Source organism: Staurois parvus, unplaced genomic scaffold, assembly GCF_062004578.1.
Source record: "Staurois parvus isolate SC_StPar_1 unplaced genomic scaffold, SC_StPar_1.0 ptg000418l, whole genome shotgun sequence".
Classification (NCBI taxonomy): Eukaryota; Metazoa; Chordata; class Amphibia; order Anura; family Ranidae; genus Staurois; species Staurois parvus.
The window spans coordinates 1240981-1263383 of record NW_028318214.1 but is presented as its reverse complement, the minus strand read 5'-3'; the positions used below and the strand labels follow the sequence as shown (position 1 = coordinate 1263383).

Here is a 22403-nt window from a genome sequence, read left to right as displayed (position 1 = left end):
GTCAGCAAACCTTGACGCAGGCACGAAGCTTCAAGGCCACAGCATATACACACTCCAGTCAGCTGCCTAATGCAGCTTAAGGGAGATGGGTGGCAGAAATGCGTATTTTTGTCAGGTCCCCCACAGGCTCTCCTGGCCCCTCCCTCCTGTAGGGTGCCCCCCACAGCAAGTAGCTTGCTATGGGGGCACCCGCTGCTCAGTGTGTCCATTCACACGCGGAGCTGTGGTTCGGCCCTGCACCCTCTCTGTTCTCACTGGCTCACTGGCTGTAATTGACAACAGTGGGAGCCAATAGCTCCCACTTCTGTATCAGCCAATGAGAAATGGGAGTCCCAGAATAGCCGAGACTCCAGTGCTCATTGCTGGATCGAGTATTGGGGGTGGCTGGGGATGATGCTGCACACAGGTTTTTCACCTTCATGTATAGAATGCATAAAAGGTAAAAAACCTTGAGGCTTTGGAAACACTTTAAAGGATAAGTTCACCATTTGGGAAAATGTTACATGTTCCACCTGTTTTTAGGGTGGAACATGTAACATGTTCTCAATGCTGCAGCCGATGCCCGCTCTCCTTCCCCCCTTCCTTGTGACAGCAGTACTGGGAGAAGTTCCCCATACTAGCTGTCACTTTTTAAAAAGAGCGCAGCAATGCAGCGCTCCGCCCACATGGCCAGGTCATTCATTCATTCACAGAGTTCTGTGAGTGAATGAACTACAAGTCTCAACAGCCTTTGCGGCTGTCAGCTTGTAGTTTTCAATGAACTACCACGGCAATATGGAGCACCGTGGCAGTTCATTGGTTCTTCCGGTTACACATCTGCTTGCCCGTACATCCCGTACGTGCAAGTAGATATACTGACAGGTCTGCAGGAAACCTGCACGGCACCGGCGATCTGCTGATCGCTAGTGCAATGCTTTACAGGCTCATGCAACCAAAAATAATGTGCATTTATTATTTTTGCTCAAAACTGAACTTATCCTTTACATGGCTGTGATCTGAGCAGTCATTGGTCAGCTCAGATAATAGTCACGAGGTACAGAGTGGCTCTGTACCTTGTGATGGCTGTGAAGCAATCGCATGATCGATTCCTGCTGCGGCTGTAATTCGCCAGATGCAGCTGCCAGCCCCATAAACTATCATGATGCGTTTCTGGCAGCCACAACTATTCGCAGCTGTCTGCACAGCCAGAAATTACCTGCGGCGATTGCTACTGGATATACTTTGTGTGCGTCCAGCAGCAATCACAGCAGGTAATCGTTGGCTATGCAGAGAGCTGCAAATAGCTGCGGCCTTTGGCAAAATCTCATTATAGTGCATTTAGCCACTCACAGCCACAGCAGGAATCAAAAGGTTCCTCCCGCTACAATTTGTACTGGTCTAACTCAAAGAGGAGTTTTCCATTTAACTTTAGTGAAGGTACGCATGTCAACAAGTCAAAGACAGGCAAGAGAACTCCACCCAAACTTACTCATTATTTATTAGTACATTACTGGATGACCCTAGCTTAACCACAAAGAGGCCCTGTCTATTTCTCTACCCGCACTGCTCCCGGGGGGCCCTTCTGACATTATCACACCCAGAGCGGCTGCTGCATGGTGAGGTGAGAGGTTGCACAATAAATGTTGTTGGTACCACGACATACCTTGATCCCTTCTTCTTTTATGCGTGGATCGAGAATCTTGACAAAAGCATAGAAGAGCTGACGTATCCTGGAATCTCCTATGAATGCTACATGTCGATCAGCCAAGCAGCTTTTGCCTTCACTATGAAAAACAGCAAAGTATTTATTTCAAATTGTATGTCAAGCCAAAATAAAATACCCGTATCTGCCAGAAACCAACTCCTCATTCCTGCTGTGAGCCAACAACACAAAGCAGCTTTGTAGTGCCAGCCCTGCCCAGTGGTTTTATTAAACTACCCAACCATAAGCTACTACTTCACTAAACTACTCTCTGATGTCTACAATATGAAGGCTCATTATTCCATAGTCCAAGATAAAAACTACATAGGGCTCTTTGAGAGAACTCTGGAAGTGAACAGGGGACACCTCTGAATTTCTGACAAGATCAACAGGTTTTTGTTTTTTTTTTTCAATTTATCAAAGAGGTATAAACAGAATACTTAACCACTTGCCCTCTCGAAGTTTTTAACCCCCCCCCCCCACATGACCAGGTCATTATTTGCTATTCAGCACTGAATTACTTTACAGGCTCGGTCATGCTACCATATACCCAAATTAAATTTATATTTTTTTTTTCACACAAATTTAATTTTGTGGTATTTGATCACCACTGAGTTTTTTACTATTTTTACTATTACATAATCGAAAAAAGACTGAAAATTTTGAAGAAAAAAAAAAATATACATATCCAATTAAAAAAAAAATAATAAATAAAAAAAATTCTTAATAAACTTAGGCCAAAATGTAATAAGTGTATATTAATTGGCTTGGGTGAACGTTATAGCGTCCACAAACTATGGTATATATATTGGAATTTACCATAGTGACACTGTACTAGTGATGGGTGATGAAGATTTTTTTTTTTTTTTTTTACACTGATTGCTTTTACACCCATAAAGGCTGTAAAAGTAATTATTTCTCCTTCTCTGGCTGCATTCTTGCAACCATTGAGAAATACTGTGTGAGCTGTGATTGGTCACAGCTAGTCACATGGTACAAAACTGTTGTGAATAGTCTTGTACCATGGGATCTCTGTGATCATTCACATATTTCACTAGTAGCAAGCAATGATGTCAGAAGTGACATCTTGCTTATTACTATTCATGTGATCACTGATTGACCAATCAGTGATCACATGATCGGGATCTCACACAGAAGTCCCGTACAGCGATCGGTGTTCTGCTGTGTCCGGAGGGCACAGCGGGCACTGGAATGCGGTGCCGCGTGATCCCAGGGAGCGCACACAGGCTAAAATGGCGGGCGCAGTTTATGAACGACAACCTGCTCCTGCACTGCTCCCATCCAGCCATTTATATACATGGGCCAGACGGGAAGTGGTTAAAGCAGAACCAAATTGTATCTGAGCACCACAAAACCATAAACACCATTTAATTCATTTTTAATATTCAAACAAAACTCCCCCATCTATCCAGGTCTCCATGCTTTATTTTGCTGAGAAATCCCTTTTAAAAACACCCCCCTGTCGTTTCTAGCTGCGGCCAACTTGAGTAAAGCCAGATGATTCATGTAGCATTTATTTCCTTGAATCCAGCTGCCCTTAGCTCAGGCATGCATCAAGGAGGGTGTGCTTTACGGAGAAAACCCCTCCTCCCCTCTCAAGGACTCCTGGGATGTATGATATTTGCCTGGGCCAGAAAGCAGGAAGTAACCGAAAAAAAAAAGGAAAAAAAAATTGTCAATGTTGATTGAAAGAGTGAATTTCCTCTTTAAGCTGATCCCACTGTGTGCGAATTCCATGGAGGAACCATATTGTGGGTCATCTCCACACAATGCCGCAACTGATGCCCAAGAACACCGACCTCAGCTAAGCGTATCCTCCCATTCCTCCTCTTAACATGCGGTGTGCTGTGGTTGGTCATACCTGGACTTGTACTTGTGCATCATACAGCTGTATGGCTGCCATACGTTTTCCCCGAGGAAGCGGCCGCTGGATATAAGGTACCCGCACATATCATCTCCTGCAGAAGGAAGAAGGCAATACACAATCTGCTATTAGCAATGTCAATTTCTCCATCAAAGAAATATTAAAAATAATAAAAGACACAACAAAAGGTTAGCTTTTTACAAATGCTCAGTCATGACACACCATGTACATTGCATCAGCCTACACAGGACTTTCCAATGTCCACAATACAACAGGAGTGATGGTTTTTCCTGCGGGGACAAAGCTAAGCATGGTGACCAAGATATGTGAACACCCCCATCTACTACTTCTACATCCTGGGATGTAGGACGCCATTTGGCCTAGGCCAGAAACCAGAAATAACTGAAGAAATGTCAATAAAACGCGGCTCAACCACGTGTTCTTGCTGTGGACTACAGGACGTGCCGCCGCTGTGGACTACAGGACCTGCCCACGCTGTGGACTACAGGACCTGCCCACGCTGTGGACTACACGCTGTGGACTACAGGACCTGCCCACGCTGTGGACTACAGGACCTGCCCACGCTGTGGACTACAGGACCTGCCGCCGCTGTGGACTACAGGACGTGCCGCCGCTGTGGACTACAGGACGTGCCGCCGCTGTGGACTACAGGACGTGCCGCCGCTGTGGACTACAGGACGTGCCGCCGCTGTGGACTACAGGACGTGCCGCCGCTGTGGACTACAGGACGTGCCGCCGCTGTGGACTACAGGACGTGCCGCCGCTGTGGACTACAGGACGTGCCGCCGCTGTGGACTACAGGACGTGCCGCCGCTGTGGACTACAGGACGTGCCGCCGCTGTGGACTTCACGCTGTGGACTACAGGACCTGCCCACGCTGTGTACTACAGGACCTGCCCACGCTGTGGACTTCACGCTGTGGACTACAGGACCTGCCCACGCTGTGTACTACAGGACCTGCCCACGCTGTGGACTTCACGCTGTGGACTACAGGACCTGCCCACGCTGTGTACTACAGGACGTGCCGCCGCTGTGGACTTCAGGACGTGCCGCCGCTGTGGACTTCAGGACGTGCCGCCGCTGTGGACTTCAGGACGTGCCGCCGCTGTGGACTTCAGGACGTGCCGCCGCTGTGGACTTCAGGACGTGCCGCCGCTGTGGACTTCAGGACGTGCCGCCTTATGCAATAGAGGTGAGGAGAGGGGGAGGTGTTCTGTATTCCTGACCTAGGTAACAATGCTGTTACTCCATAGATACGGTACAGTGAGTGAGCGTTAGAAAGTGTTTTACTGGCAGATTAGGAGAAAAAAAAAAATAAAATAAGAAAATAATGCAGCCACCACGTCTAAGTCCTCATGCACACGGGATGTTTTTACAGCGGCTGTTTTTGGCATTTGACGTTTTTCTCTACAGCCAGTAAATCCCCCAGCATGTTATCCTATGCGTCCATACACACATAGACTGTAATGCTAGCCATACATGGGTCGAAATTCGACCGATTTTTTTTTGTCCAAAAATCGGACCCAAGAATAATCAGCCGATTTTCACTCTGTTAGTGGGTCAATGGCACCGGCCGATTTTCGTAGTTGTTCCCCTTTTTGGTGATCGGCATGTTGGAAAATTTGTGAGAAACTACCGATTTTTGACACAATGATGGTCAAATCATACGATCGTTTTTCCAAAAAGAATATGCACATGAGCCATGACCCGGAAGGAACAGAAGTTTTGCCTGTTATATGGGGTGAAGTTTTTGACTTGGTCGGACGATTTTTGAAATCATTGATGGCACCATCGGATTACTGATCTAATGATGTTTTCGATTTTCGGACGAAAAATCGTTCGGAATTCGGCCCATGTATGGCCTGCATAATAAGCGTTTTTTGTCTGGGCCGTTTTTTTGGCAGGAAAAAACCCCCCCCACAAAACTAGTTGGTTTCTATGAGTTTTTTAGCTGTAAAAAAACACAGTAAAACACCATAAACCAGCGTTTTGGGACAGTTTTTTTTTTTAGAACAAAAAAAACACTAAAAACGCAAAAAAAAACCCGTAAACGCGGGAAAATGCAACTAATCATGGCAAAATGCCACTAAACGCTAATGCAAAAAAAAACTAGAAAAAATAAAAAAGCTGAAAAACTCAAGGTTTTAATTGTGACTTTACACAGCTAACGCTACCAGCGTTATCAAAACGTCCCGTGTGCGTCATTATTATTATTATACAGGATTTATATTGCGCCAACAGTTTGCTCAGCGCTTTACAATATAATGGGAGACCATACAGCAACAATACAGTTCAATACAAAAGGGTTAGGAGGGCCCTGGTCCTGGGAGCTTACAATCTATGAGATTAAGGAGTGATAAACTGTAACATGACATTTTTTTCTTGGTTTCAGATAAAGTTTAAGGGCTCATGTACACTGCAGCTGATAAACACATTTAGGAGCTGTTCAGCGTTTTTTTCAGCAGCCCCGGAACTCACCCTAATGTTTTCCTATGTATCCATGTACACATCTTCGTTTACAGTCGTTTACAGGCATTTGAGTTAACAGTAGTTTTTTTGACCGCAGATAATTTGCGTTTAGCAGTCGATTTTATCAGTATTTCAAATGCAAAACGCCTGTAAACGCCGCAAATTGCGTTTATAAGCATTGAGTTTGAAAAATTTTTTTTCATGAAAATGCATGCAAAGCGCTTTCAAGGTACTCAAATGGACAAAACACTGAACACAGGATGTTCCTACCAAGCTTGTCACACATTGTAATGACCAATTCACACCTTAGACCTCTCCCACCCTTGGAAACAAAAGATATGTGAATGAACAATTCACACCTCAGACCTCTCCCACCCTTGGAAACAAAAGATATGTTAATGACCAATTCACACTTCAGGCCTCTCCCACCCTTGGAAACAAAAGATATGTTAATGACCAATTCACACCTCAGACCTCTCCCACCCTTGGAAACAAAAGATATGTTAATGACCAATTCACACCTCAGACCTCTCCCACCCTTGGAAACAAGAGATATGTTAATGACCAATTCATACCTTAGACCTCTCCCACCCTTGGAAACAAAAGATATGTTAATGACCAATTCACACCTTAGACCTCTCCCACCCTTGGAAACAAAAGATATGTTAATGACCAATTCACATTTCAGGCCTCTCCTCCCCTTGGAAACAAAAGATATGTTAATGACCAATTCACACCTCAGACCTCTCCCACCCTTGGAAACAAAAGATATGTTAACGACTAATTCACACCTTAGACCTCTCCTCCCCTTGGAAACAAAAGATATGTTAATGAACAATTCACACCTCAGACCTCTCCCACCCTTGGAAACAAAAGATATGTTAATGACCAATTCACACCTCAGACCTCTCCCACCCTTGGAAACAAAAGATATGTGAATGACCAATTCTCACCTCAGACCTCTCCCACCCTTGGAAACAAAAGATATTTTAAATATCCATTCACAGCTCAAGTTCCTCATGAAGACCCCCTGCCAGGTGACCTTAATGATTCACTCCACCAGACACCTTTCCCACCCTTGGAAACAAAAGAAATGTCAATGAGCAACTCACACCTAATTATCTCAACACATACTGCTGTCTCTACTTCTACTCTCTGTATTTCTCTGAAACAGTCTGAAATAGTTAATAATTTTCCACTTTTCAGTGCATTCTGGGCATTTGGGAGGCTCTCCTGTGCTTATCTTTAAAAAATGCTTCTAAATGCAAAACGCTCATAAACACGTTATGCAAATGCGGCTAAACAAACATTTTTTAACCTTTGTTTTCCAGCAGTTAGTTTCCATCATTTAGAAGTGTCCCGTGTACATGGGGCCTTAAGGCCACCTGCAAGCAAAACTATTATCCTGCCTTGGTGTGGTTGGTGATACGTTAACAGAACACCGACTCCTTTCATCTCAGGCTCTGCAGCTGTCAGATATCCCAGCCGAGTACACATAATAACCAGGAATGCTTGTAAAACACAACGCACAATCCACAGTATACAGATACCCAACAATGATAATCACTACAAAGATCCACCCAAACAATAATCAGCATTCACTGCGCATTCTTTAGCACTCTAATGCAAATGCCAGTAGCATGAGTGGTAGAATGCTGCAATAAAAACGGGAGTTTGTTTGCGTTTTTTTGCAATAGATTTTTTCAGCTTTTTTTTTTAGTGTTTTTCACAGTTTGTGTTTTTTAACAAAAGTTATACTCCTACAAAAACTTCAGGCTCAAAAAAACTCAGGCTCCATGCATACGGGGCGTTTCAATAACGTTAGCCATGTAAAGTCACGTTAAAACATGAGTTTTTCAGCGTTTTTTAATTAGCGTTTAGCAGCTTTTTTTTGCTAAAAAAAAGTCCAAAAACACCGGTTTGCCGCAATTTACTGCATTTTTCCAGTGTTAGAACGTTTTTACAGCTAAAAAAACTCCTCTAGAGACCCACTAGTCCTGGGCTTTTTTCCAGCTAAAAAAAACGTTGATTACAGTCTATGTGTGCACAGACACATAGGATAACATGCTGGGGGGTTTACTGGCTGTAGAAAAAAAAATGTCAAAAGCCAAAAACAGCCGCTGTAAAAACATCCACTGTGCATGAGGACTTATAGACTCCATATCTCTCCATAAAAAAGGGCCTGTCACAGGCAATACTATCAGAAGGGATGCTGTTCATCCCTTGTGATATCAATAGTTGGTCACCCAAAAAAAAAAAAAAAAAAAAAAAAAAAAAAAAAAAAAAAAAGGTACAGTGTAAAAAAAATTTAAATTAACCCCCCCCCCCAAAAAAAAAAAATTAAATCTGATAAAAAAGTATTATTACAGGTACTTCTACAACGCTGTCAATGTGTGCATCACATTATATATATATATATATAGAGCAAGAGCAATAATTCTAGTAGCAGACTGCTTGTTTACCGCTAAACTGGTGACCTGTTTCTTGTGGAAAATTGAATGTACCGTAGTTTGTTGCCATTCCACAGGCCTGTGCAAATTTAAAAAGTGACTAGTTTGGTGTCTATTTACTCGGTGTAACATCCTCTTTTATAAAAATGGGTATTCTATTGTGTTTGTTAAAATGGATTAAAGTGTTTTTTTCTCCCCCAAAAAAATTGCGTTTGACAAACTGCTGCACAAATATCAAAGAACATAAAAATATGGAAACCACCACCATTTTATTCTCTATGGCAGCAATGGGCAAACTACGGCCCGGCAGACCTTTTAATCCGGCCCGTAGAGCGTGATACTGTCAGGATGGCTGTCAGGATGTGTGTAGGCGGGGCAGCGTGACGAATGTGAGGGGAGCTAGGCTCCTCTCACAGTCCGCCCTGAAGACCGGAACGGCGCGGGAACACGGCGAGAGGAACGCGCGGAGCAAAGGTAAGTGAATTGACACAGGGGGGACTTGGCTTACTGCTTGGGGGGGGAATAGTACTATGGGGGATGAAATACTATATGAGGGATGAATTAATATGGGGGATGAATTACTATATGGGGGATGAATTACTATAGGGGGGATGAATTACTATAGGGGGGATGAATTACTATAGGGGGGATGAATTACTATAGGGGGGATGAATTACTATATGGGGGATGAATTACTATATGGGGGATGAATTACTATGCTTACTAGGGGGGAATATTACTATATTACTATGGATGACACATACACATCATTCATCTACTCTTGGTCCGGCCCCCGGGTCCAATATATGAACCCATTGCGGCCCTCAAGTCAAAAAGTTTGCCCACCCCTGCTCTAGGGCCTCTGCTTAAAGAAATATAATGTTTGGGGGTTCTAAATAATTTTCTAGGAAAACAAAATAATGATTTGTGCATGTATGAGAGGAATGTCAGAAATGTCCTAGGGATCTTACTTCACAAATACACGACAGCTAATTGGTGCATGTTAGCTCAGTTTGATCCTTGGCTTGCGGAGGTGTAGACATGTCTAAGAGCCATTCAGATCCTGACATCGGAAAACAGCAAATGAGGCATGACATCAGCTCTCCCCCAATAGGCAGCAGCTATGCTCATAAGGAGATGCCGATTGGCTGGATCTCCCCCCCCATTTGCCCTACAACTTTTTGATAGTCACCCCTGCTGCCCCTTCCCCCACTGCTGCTAGCACAAAACTCCCTAGTACTGGCAAGTGTTAAACACTAGGGGGCACTAATGCCCTTCCCTCTGTCATGTGACAGCACTCAAGCCTAGCGATTGGCTGTTAGACCCAAGCAATTAGGCTGCATTCACATTTGCGTTCTTACACTGCGTTTCTGCTCCTTTGTATGCCACATGCATAGGGTAGCCTCTTGATTTTGAAGGGCTGCCCTACACTTGACAGACACTGCAAAGTAGCTCATGAGCGCCGAGAGTTGTACGTTTTTTAACCATGAGTTTTGCCACATCTGATGTGAGTTTTTTTGCATGCCAAAATGTGCGTCTGTTTTGCCATGTTTGGGATGCCATTAACAATGAATTTCAAACAAGCACCACAGGCGTTTTTCACATGGTTTGTGAATGCCAAATTGCGTGTTTTTATGTGCGCTCACAAAATGCTAAAGTGTGAATGCGACAAAGTCACATGCTCCCCCATTACCTGGAACTACTGGGTATTGATACCAGCTGTCAAGGTGAGTATCAATGGGTTCAGGGGCCCCCTCTACACTACACCCTTAAAGGGCAAGATGACAGTGTCTCCAAGTGCCTTCTGCGTCCATGATCTGCAACAAGAATGTAGCAAGTGAAGGAAGATCTCCGTCATGGGCTATCTCTAGGCACACAAATTGTGAAAAGGGGTCCATGGTGCACCTCAACTCGCTTATGTCGGCATGAGTGAAGATGTATACTGGGTACAGTCAGTCATTCCCAATGACAGAAGGCTGAGGACATTTTTGAATGTGCCACCGCTGCTGGCTACTGATGCACTGGCGCAATCCATGTACAGGTTGGCACAAACGTTTACATGTGAACTGGCCAAAACTGAAATGAGACCAAGAGAGCAACTTGATCTGGCTGGAAAAGAACCCACCAAAATGATCCCTTCTACCAATAATGTCCCCCTCTTCTCACTCTACATGGGGTCACATCCTGAGTTATAGAACACCATCACGGTAATTAGGTCACATCTAATACTTTCACGATGCATCACAATCGGGTGGAGTGGTGCTCACAAGGATAGAATATGGAACAGTGCACCAGCAGTGATCCAGCTTGGAGAAAATTGTAGAATGATCCCTTCAACCAATAACGGCAATGTGCCTCCCCTCCTCTCACTCCGCATGGTGTCACCTCCTGAGTAATAGAACACCATCACGGTAATTAGGTCACATCTAATACTTTCATGATGCATCACATTCGGGTGGAGCGGCGCTCACAAGGATATAGTATGGAACAACAATCTTCACAAGTTTTCATCAGAAGAAACATAGAAAGTCTTATTTGGCATAAAAGACATTCTCCCGACTCTGGGACTTTTTGCTTTCTGCGAAGACTGCACATGACGTCGTGTCCAGAACAGAGCTGGGGGCTAGCTTACAATGGTTTTCCAGATCATCATAGGACCCGTAAGAAAGGGTGGCAAAGTTGGTGGTGGATGAAGTGGTGACAAGAGCCTGGAGCCGTCATGGTTGGAGGTCAGCAGAGAAGGAGATAAGTGTGCGCCATAATCTGCTAGGTATATTTGCACCATAGGACGAGAGGTGTCCCCCAACAATTAAAATATACTTCTGCCTTAAGGTCTCATGCACACAGGTGGTTTGGCCAGCCAGCATCAAATCCCAACTTTTCTAAAACGCTAGGAAGTAATGCTGATGGACCAAACTATCCATGTGAATGTAGCCTGCCACTTCCAGTCAGTACATATAAGGGCTCATTGACATCGCCATCTGTTCTCCTTTATGCACCAACGCCCAAAGCACACAGTGGTCCACCTCATTTATTTATTTTTTTTTAATAAAAGGGCCACGATGTGTAGCCGGGGATGCCCTACAGATAGAGCAATGAAGCACAGAGAGTAGGTCATGTGACTTGAAGGGCCCATTCACACTTGTGTGCTGCAGAAAGGCTTGCTGAAATGCACAATACCACAGCTCTTGACAATGCATCTGATCTATGTGAGGTCCACTGCGGTGACATCTATTGTGAATGGCTTGCCAATATATTGAGAAGAGCCTGACACACCACACCACATATATGACTTGTTTACTGCCTTTTGAAAGGGTCTTGCACCCTTTTTACTCTCACCTTTAAAGGGTGACCCCTCCTCACCAACCCCCAAACGCAGTGTGGCCCTTCTTCACCGATGACCAACGTAGGGTGACCCTTCTTCTCTGACCACCAATGTAGAGTGATTCGATCTTCACAGACCGCCAACTGAGGGCGGCCCTTAGTCGCTGACCACCAACAGGGGGTGGCCCTTCGTCACTGACTGCCAATGAAAGGAGGGCACGCGGTCGATATATCACCAGTGTAAGAGGATCCTTCTTCACTGACCACCAACGAGAGGTGGCTCACCATCACTGACCACCATTGTACTGTGGCCATTCTTCACTGTCAACCAATTTAAGGTGGCCCTTAATATAAGATCACTAATGTAAGGGGGGAAATATTAATTTTCTGCTTGTTATTATTTGTTTAAATTTTGGACATCAACTGTATGTAACATTCATATATGTTGCTATTATTATTATTATTATTATATCTACTGATCACGCCGATATCATTATCCAGGGAAATCTGAGACATGAAAATTATTTCAAGGGTTCCTCTGGGGTATAAAGATCTGGAACATCTGCTTGAAAGCAGTGTGGAAACGAGGCTGATGTATGAAAGGTTTTTGGTCTCTAAGCAGTTTTCATATATCAGTCTCTGTTGGGTGAGGGATGTCATCTTTTCCACCAGTCCTGCATTGTATTTGATGATGGCTGAGAGCTGTGTCTGATCAGGCAGTGGGAGGAACGGCTGCAGGACAGAGGGAGAAACCTGCTGCAGTAAGATGCAGTAATACCTCGGTTTACGAATTTAATTCCTTCTGCAGGACTTTTCGTATAGTGAAAAAATCGTAAACCAAAACTCAGTTTCTCATAGGAATACATTGAAAAGCAATTAATCCGTTCCGAAGGTCAGAAAAAAATAAACGCTAATAAAATACTGCACGATTTATTTTATCAAGTCATACGGTATTTTAGTAGTGGCAACCATGTGTTAATGTTTCAGCTGTCAGCCATGTGTTAATATTTCAGCTGTCAGCGGGGTTCCCCACTGACAGCTGAATGTAAAAGAATTGCCAGCAATTAAAAAAAAAAAAATTTAAAAAATGGCGTGGGGTCCCCCCTCCCATCTATACCAAGCCCTTCGGGTCTGGTATGGATTTTGAGGGCAACTCCCACGCCAAAATTTAATAAAAAAAAAAGTTGTGGGGGTGCCCTCAAAATCCATACCAGACCCTTATCCGAGCATGCAGCCCGACAGGTCAGGAAAGGGGGGGTACAAGCGAAAGCCCCCCTTCTAAACTATAACAGGCCACATGCCCTCAACATCGGGGGGGTGCTTTGGGGCAGGAGGCATCCCCCCCCATCCAAAGCACCTTATCCCCCCATGTTGATGGGGACAAGGGCCTCTTCCCCACAACCCTGGACGGTGGTTGTGGGGGTCTGCGGGCAGGGGGCTTATTGGAATCTAGAAGCTCCCTTTAACAAGGGGGCTCCAAGATCCTGGCCCCCTCCTATGTGAATGAGTATAGGGTACATGGCACCCCTACTCATTCACAAAAAACAAAAAGTGTATAGTGAAAAAAAAGACAGGACACAGTCTTTGACAAGTCCTTGATTAAAAGAAAAAAAACTAAAAGAATGTCCCCAGCAGTAGATCAATCACGTCAATCACGATGCCCGCTGTCACCGCCGCTGCAGAGCCAAAAAAAAAAAAAAAAGAAAGGAGGTTCCACTCACCTGTCACAAAATAAAAGACAGCAGCTACAAAAACTGTAACTGCTGGCTTATAAAAAAACAGCCACTTACCTGTCCCTCGGTGTGTCCCCTTCAGCTCGCTTCACCGGCCGTCCTGTATTCCAGTATCTTCAGTGTGGGCACCCGGCTGTGATAGCTTGCGGCTTCACAGCCAGGTACCCGCTGCGCATGTGCGAGTAGCGCTGCGCTTCATGAATGGTCCTGTAGTCTTCTGGGACCCGTCACGTGTCCAAAAAGACTACAGGGAGGGGAGGGAGGACAACTTCCGTTTCCGATCGCCTACGGAAATGGGAGCGGGTACCTGTCAAATTCGGGTACCCACTTCCGCTTTAAATATGTAAGGGGCGGGGCCCACCCAGGGACATCACCCGAGTGACCCCGCCTCAAGTGACATCATTGATGTCACATGGAGTGGGGTCACATGCGTGATGTCTCCAGGTGGCCCCGCCCTTTACATATTTAAGGACTGTCAAACCACCGAAGCAGGCAGACTGCTGGAAGCCTTTGTCGGGAGTGGAGCCTTTTTTTTTCTTTTATTCTTTTCTAGGGTAGGCGGCGGCAGCAGCGACTTGTAAAAGACTGCGTCCCGTCTTCTTCACAATACACTTTTTGTTTTTTTGTGAATGAGTAGGGGTACCATGTACGCTCGCTTGTTCTCCCACCCCCCTTTTGTGACCTGCCAGGCTGCATGCTCGGATAAGGGTCTGGTATGGATTTTGGGGGGGACCCCATGACACTTTTTTTTTTAAAAGTTTGGCGTGGGAGTCCCCCTCCAAATCCACACCAGACCCGAAGGGCTTGGTGTGGATGGGAGGGGGGACCCCACGCTGTTTTTTTTATTTATTGTGGTGCCGGTTTTCAAATGTAATTACCGCTTTTTTTTTTTTTCATCACTATAGCTCAGAAATTCAGCTGTCACTTTCCCCCCAGCTGAAAGAAAGTTTTTCTTTTAGTTTATTTCCCCAAGTTAAAAGAAACAAAGTTTCCGTTAACTGGGAAAGTAACAGCTAATTCTGTGAGTTATAGGAAGAAAAAAAAGCCGACATACACTTCGTATTAAGAAAAAAATGTATAAACCGAGGCATTGTTTTCAATGGATTATCATTCGTAAACCGAAAATTACGTTAACCGAGGCATTTGTAAACTGAGGTATTACTGTTTTTCGCCTTACTCCAATCTCCTCTAGATTAGCGGTTCCCAATCTCCCTCCTGTTGGGCCGCATGCGATTCCTGAACCAAAACCTCTCCTTGCTGTCAGCACGGTTCTGGAGGTGCATACTTGCTCTCACGGTATCCTGACAATCGGAGCTTGGTGTCTGACTGTCAGGAGGTGCCAAGTGTGCCCTTTCCACCTGTAGTCACGACCAGAGCGATGGCACAAAATCCAGCAGGAAGACAGGGAGAGGGGGAGTGAGCTGCATTATCCGTGAGTGGAGGAGACCTACACTGATAACACACAGAACTTCATGGCTATAAGATTCTACAGTGCCAACATACACCGGGATGTAGTCACGTGCCAGAGATGTAGATATGAGCAGGATGTGCCTGGGACATCCGGCTCCAACAGTACCACTAATCTCAATATATTACTATACAGAATACAGACCACAGAGAGGACCTGTCATTACTACACTGTATACAGCATTAGTGTCACTGACTGCAATAACTGGGGTCAGTAAATGCAAAAACCCCCAGCATCGGCGTCGCTGACTGCAATAATAACCTCCAGCATTGGTGTCGCTGACTGCAATAATAACCCCCAGCACTGGCGTCGCTGACTGCAATAATAACCCCCAGCATCGGCGGCGCTGACTGCAATAATAACCCCCAGCATCGGCGTCGCTGACTGCAATAATAACCCCCAGCATCGGCGTCGCTGACTGCAATAATAACCCCCAGCATCGGCGTCGCTGACTGCAATAATAACCCCCAGCATCGGCGTCGCTGACTGCAATAATAACCCCCAGCATCGGCGTCGCTGACTGCAATAATAACCCCCAGCATCGGCGTCGCTGACTGCAATAATAACCCCCAGCATCGGCGTCGCTGACTGCAATAATAAACCTCAGCATTGGTGTCACTGACAACAATAATAGCCCCCAGCATTGTGGCAAGTACCAATTAACCCCCACATCCCCGCTTCTTCCACCTACCTACATTAATGGTCACTGGCAATGAAATATAATGCCTCCACCCCTGCTTTGGCGCCTGTGATAGGTAAGTACCAGAATGAAGAGGCCCTGTCATTACTATATTGTATACAGAATGAAGAGGCCCTGTCATTACTATATTGTATACAGAATGAAGAGGCCCTGTCATTACTATACTGTATACAGAATGAAGAGGCCCTGTCATTACTATACTGTATACAGAATGAAGAGGCCCTGTCATTACTATACTGTATACAGAATGAAGAGGCCCTGTCATTACTATATTGTATACAGAATGAAGAGGCCCTGTCATTACTATATTGTATACAGAATGAAGAGGCCCTGTCATTACTATATTGTATACAGAATGAAGAGGCCCAGTCATTACTATATTGTATACAGAATGAAGAGGCCCAGTCATTACTATATTGTATACAGAATGAAGAGGCCCAGTCATTACTATATTGTATACAGAATGAAGAGGCCCAGTCATTACTATATTGTATACAGAATGAAGAGGCCCTGTCATTACTATATTGTCTACAGAATGAAGAGGCCCTGTCATTACTATATTGTATACAGAATGAAGAGGCCCAGTCATTACTATATTGTATACAGAATGAAGAGGCCCTGTCATTACTATATTGTATACAGAATGAAGAGGCCCTGTCATTACTATATTGTATACAGAATGAAGAGGCCCTGTCATTACTATATTGTATACAGAATGAAGAGGCCCTGTCATTATAAAGAAATAACCAGATCAATCGTAATTATCAAACAGATCACAAAGAATAAAGAGGACCTACCACACTACTTTCATATACGATAAACATGATGAAGAGGACCTGTCATTATTATCACTGACCATGCAAAGGATAAAACGGATCTGTCACACAGAGGATGGGAATGATCTGTCACATAGATAATACAAAGAACACAAAAGAAAAGCAAATCTGTAATATAAATGTGAATGGGCTATAACATTTTTTTGCGCCGTGCCGCAAATGCACACTGGAGAGGTTGTAGTACAATAACCCACCATTGGTGTCAGTGGATGCAATAATAATCCCCAACTCTGGCATCAGCTAGTGTGACCATAGCCTCAAACACTGTTACTGTAGGTTCATACATAGGAGATGTGAACCCCGCGCGTTTCCTGCACCGTATTGCAACTGCACTCTGTTTTGCGATCTGCTGCAGGTGTCAATAGAAAGTTAATGACACCCCAGACGCAGGTTGCGAACGCAGTGCGTTTGACTGCACCGGATTGCATGGTACAAAACAATCATGCAATCTGGTTGCAGTGTGGCTAAAAAAAAAAAAAAAGGTTCCTGCAAGTTTTTGGTGCTATGCGCTGCAGTTTGAGCCCAGTTAAGATAAATGGGTTCAGATGGCAGCACACTGAATCGTATGTGAATTACACGGGAATGTGGTGCAGTTTGTGTGTGATTCACATGTGAGCTGTAGTGTGAACAGAGGCTTATTGGTGCCAGTAACCTACCCGCCCCTCCTTTTCCCCACATAGGGGGTCACTGGCAGAGAAATTCACCATGTTGGGCACCAAGAACACAAAGTGGACCTGTTATACAATTGTTACCATGGAGATCACATAGCATGAAGAGGACCATTCATGTTTACATTGTATACAGGATGAGGACGGCCTGCCCTCGTTACCCGGGACGACGAGGACGGCCTGCCCTTGTTACCCGGGACGACGAGGACGGCCTGCCCTCGTTACCCGGGACGAAGAGGGCGGCCTGCCCTCGTTACCCGGGACGACGAGGGCGGCCTGCCCTCGTTACCCGGGACGAAGAGGGCGGCCTGCCCTCGTTACCCGGGACGAAGAGGGCGGCCTGCCCTCGTTACCCGGGACGAAGAGGGCGGCCTGCCCTCGTTACCCGGGACGACGAGGGCGGCCTGCCCTCGTTACCCGGGACGACGAGGGCGGCCTGCCCTCGTTACCCGGGACGAAGAGGGCGGCCTACCCTCGTTACCCGGGACGAAGAGGGCGGCCTGCCCTCGTTACCCGGGACGAAGAGGACGGCCTGCCCTCGTTACACGGGACGAAGAGGACGGCCTGCCCTCGTTACACGGGATGAAGAGGACCTGCCATTGTTACAGGGGATGATGAGGACCTGCCATTGTTACAAGGGATGAAGAGGACCGGTCATTGTTACAGGGGATGAAGAGGACCGGTCATTGTTACAGGGGATGAAGAGGACCGGTCATTGTTACAGGGGATGAAGAGGACCGGTCACTGTTACAGGGGATGAAGAGGACCGGTCACTGTTACAGGGGATGAAGAGGACCGGTCACTGTTACAGGGGATGAAGAGGACCTGTCACTGTTACACGGGATGAAGAGGACCTGTCATTGTTACAGGAGATGAAGAGGACCTGTCATTGTTACAGGAGATGAAGAGGACCTGTCATTGTTACACGGGATGAAGAGGACCTGTCATTGTTACACGGGATGAAGAGGACCTGTCTCTCACTGATCACCATGGAGATGACCCGGGATGGGGATGTCACATGATGCGGGATGAGGATGCTCTGTCACACACTGATATCACACAGAGGACGGCGATGACTTGGGAGGAGGATGGCGATGATCTCACACAGAACACGGAGGGGATGAAGCGGACCTGTCGCGCTCACTCTCCGATCACACGGAGGGGGTGGGGAGGTCTCACTCACCTCGGCTGTAGGCCCGGGACGCAGCGTGGCAGGCGGAGAGGAGGAGGGCGGCGCCCAGGGCCAATAGCTTGGCGTTCCTCACACTGAAGTGCTGGTTGATCTCCCGTTTGCCCAGGTTGTAGGCCAGGGCCGCCATCTTGGCTCCTCCATGACAGCAGCGTGCGATGAGACGGTCGGGCGCGGGGGGGCAGCACTGCAGAGGGGTGGAGGCGGGGCTGGAGGGCGGGGCGTTCTTGGAGGATGGAGAAGGGGGCGGAGTGATGGCCGGAGAGGCGGTGGTCGGAGGAACAGCAGCAGAGGGAGAAGGCGGGGCTGAGGAGGTGTCCTGCTCCCCAGGTAATAGAGGTTGTAGCTCCGCCCCCTGGCGTTTCTTCATGCCGTTGTCTCGCCCCCTGCTAGACTCCATGTCCGCTCAGTGCGGGACCTGGGCTCCGCCTACAACTCTCCGGGAGCAGCGAACACTGGACTCTGACCCCCCCTACTGACTGCTAAAGGAACTGCAACCTGCCTCTGCTCCACCTATAATAAACAGCGCCCTGCCTCTGCTCCACCTATAATAAACAGCGCCCTGCCTCTGCTCCACCTATAATAAACAGCACCCTGCCTCTGCTCCACCTATAATAAACAGTGTCCTGCTTCTGCTCCACCTATAATAAACAGTGCCCTGCCTCTGCTCCACCTATAAAGAACAACACTGTGTCTCTGCTCCTGCTTTAATGAACAGTGCCCTGCCCCCTGCTCCACCTATAATGAACAGTGCCCTGCCTCTGCTCCACCTATAATGAACAGTGCCCTGCCTCTGCTCCACCTATAATGAACAGTGCCCTGCCTCTGCTCCACCTATAATAAACAGTGCCCTGCCTCTGCTCTACCTAAAACAAAAATCGCTATGGCTCTATTTGCAACAATGGGCACTGCCAACCAGTGAGCCTGCTCCACTTGTAATACATAACTGCCTCTGCTCAACCTAGAATAGCCATGTGACTCTGCTCCACCCAATAACAATAACAGCAGGACACCCTTTACATAGAATACAGCTCTAGCACTGCTCTACCGAAAATAGAAACTAACCCTGCTCCACCCAGAATTGATATCCCTGGGATCCTTCAGATAACACTTGGTGTTGCTTCTTCCCCCAAAATTATGGGATGTAACCCCTATCCACCCAGAACTGAGACCACTCTGAACCCTGACGATTTTAAAATAAAGTAGCTACTCCACCCAGAATAAATAGTACTGTGAGACCTGATCCAGCTAAAAATAAAAAGCACTGTGCCCCCGCTCCACCTAGAACAGACAGCCCTGCGCCACTGCTCCACTTAAAATAGAAAATTCTGTGGTGCTGCTGTCTTTGCAGCAAGTGATACTGTCAATCTGTGCCCCTGCACCCCTATTACACCCACACCGGCCGTGACACTGAGACTTCACTCTGCTCCACCCAAAAAGGGAAACAACTGACTTCGCAGTGGCACACTACTCAATAAAAATGATGCACGCTGGGGTCCGCCGGCTCCACCATGAAATGTAACTCTGCAGTGTCATGCTACTCCACTCGCAACGCTGGAAACGAATTCACCCCAAAACAGAATCCTACAATCCGGCACTCAGACAACAGGCCTTAGTCACTTTTCCACCGCTCCACCCAGAATTGGTGTGTATCCGCGCTCCACCTGGGTGCCTGGTAGCTGCTTATGATGTCGGTGGTCAGAGAGGACCTGTCACTGCACAAAGTTCCACATGGAAGGAATGAGAACGCCAGCATCCAATCAGAGCCGTGCAACCAGATCTCCTGGGAAGGTATACAGTGACCCCACGGTGCCAATCACAGGGGATGGGGGACCTGCCACCTCCACCCACGTCTGGAATATTTCACCTCCGTCCAGATTTCAAATCGTTAATTGAAGAAGTTTCCGTCCTGTGAATAATGAGCGCAGCGAAGGAAGTGAGACAATCCTGGCTTCCTTCTGCGCTCCGATCAGACTACTTTATATTTTTAGTGACCAGAAAGGGCGGAGACACAAGTGGCTGGGTGAGCTCAGTCCAGTAATTCCAGTTACTGAATTGTTGTCACCGCACAATGCACCCGTCTATCTCCAGGTGACCCCGGGCGTTTGTGAGCATTCATTATATTACAGACGTTTCCTGGTTTACATGGAGCAGTGCGGGGAGGAGACTCTTATCTGTTGTTCTACAGTTATCAGAGACTCCAAACTCCACTGTGAATGGGCGGAGGGCCAACAACTGATACAGAGTATCTAAACATTTCCAGCAGGAGGAAGGAGGTCCTGATCCCTCTATATAGATCTTTATATCACTAGAGGGGTCACCAGCAGGAGGAAGGAGATCCCGATTCCTCTATATAGATCTTTATATCACCAGAGGGGTCACCAGCAGGAAGAAGGAGGTCCTGATCCCTCTATATAGATCTTTATGTCACCAGCAGGAGGAAGAAGGTCCTGATTCCTCTATATAGATCTTTAAAGCACTAGAGGGGTCACCATCAGGAGGAAGGAGGTCCTGATTCCTCTATATAGATCTTTATGTCACCAGCAGGAGGAAGGAGGTCCCGATTCCTCTATATAGATCTTTATATCACTAGAGGGGTCACCATCAGGAGGAAGGAGGTCCTGATTCCTCTATATAGATCTTTAAAGCACTAGAGGGGTCACCATCAGGAGGAAGGAGGTCCTGATCCTCTATATAGATCTTTATGTCACCAGCAGGAGGAAGAAGGTCCTGATTCCTCTGTATAGATCTTTATATCACTAGAGGGGTCACCAGCAGGAGGAAGGAGGTCCTGATTCCTCTGTATAGATCTTTATATCACTAGAGGGGTCACCAGCAGGAGGAAGGAGGTCCTGATTCCTCTGTATAGATCTTTATACCACTAGAGGGGTCACCAGCAGGAGGAGGGATGTCCTGATTCTTCTATATGAGTTTTTCTCTAACCAGGGTACCGTCCATGTTTGTCAGGGGTGCCGTAGAATCCTGGTTGAGACAGGCTGGGTTAGAAAGTGCAGGCAGAGAAGCACCTAAATGTAAGTCAGCAGAGTGGGGGCTCGTTCAGGGAAACAGTAATGTGCAAAGTTGTTGATGGGGGGAGGCTTTTCCTGAGTCTTGACCTGCCCTGTCTCCTTCTACCATGCAGTACTGTGTACAAAAATAAACATTTCACCTGGCAATGCAGGTGCCAAATGTACACTTAAAAGTGAAAATCAGCCAAGCAGAGAAGGCATCTGGATCAGCCAGTTACAGTAAATCTGCATTTTTTTAAGGTTATATGCATGTACTGTATGTAGGTGCGAGTGGATTATGTTTGTGTGTGCCTATGCAAGTGTAGCCCTCTTTTTTTTGGGGGGGGGGGGGGTTATGAGAAATGTCCCTCCCCAAACAGGATACTGTGCTAAACCTGTAGGTAAATAAGAGAACCTTCACTAAGTGGAAAAGTGGGTCTGATGATAAAGTTGGCAGCACATCCCACATGGAAGAAAAATATATTTGAAATATATTCTGAAAATATATATTTGAAATACTGCAATTTTGGCCATATTCAGAATTTCAAAATATATTTCAATTAAAAAAAAAAAAAATATATATATATATATATATATATATTTTAAATTTATTTATTTATATATATATATATATATTTATATATATATATATATATATATATATATATATATATATATATATATATATATATATATATATATATATATAAAATGTTGAAATGCATTTTTATTACAAAATATATGAAAAATATTTTTAATAATACATTTCAAATATACTGTATGCCTTTAAAAATACAAATCTACATTTTTGGAATGCATTTACAAATATATGGAAAAATATATGTTAAAATGACTTGTTTATATGTTACAAAAAAATATGAAGAATATTTTTTAAAATATATATTTTTTAAATATATTCTTCAGAGAGAGAGAAGACGGTGAGGACACCACTGGACCGAAGAACAGGTAGG

At 45.7% G+C, this 22403-nt stretch overlaps 1 protein-coding gene across 1 annotated transcript in view; it reads right to left on the bottom strand.

Annotated features, from left to right (window-relative positions):
• The window catches only part of CASD1 (CAS1 domain sialic acid O acetyltransferase 1), a 74648-nt gene extending 55518 nt beyond the window's left edge, over window positions 1-19130 (bottom strand). Inside the window, exons 1-3 of the mRNA XM_089687135.1 lie at window positions 18419-19130; window positions 3564-3660; window positions 1643-1763 (exon numbers count right to left, since the gene is read on the bottom strand). Coding sequence (XP_089543261.1) covers window positions 1643-1763; window positions 3564-3660; window positions 18419-18824 — 624 coding nt within the window. The 5' untranslated portion in view covers window positions 18825-19130. The remainder of the gene's footprint in view (window positions 1-1642; window positions 1764-3563; window positions 3661-18418) is intronic.
• Between the last annotated feature and the right edge of the window lie 3273 nt (window positions 19131-22403).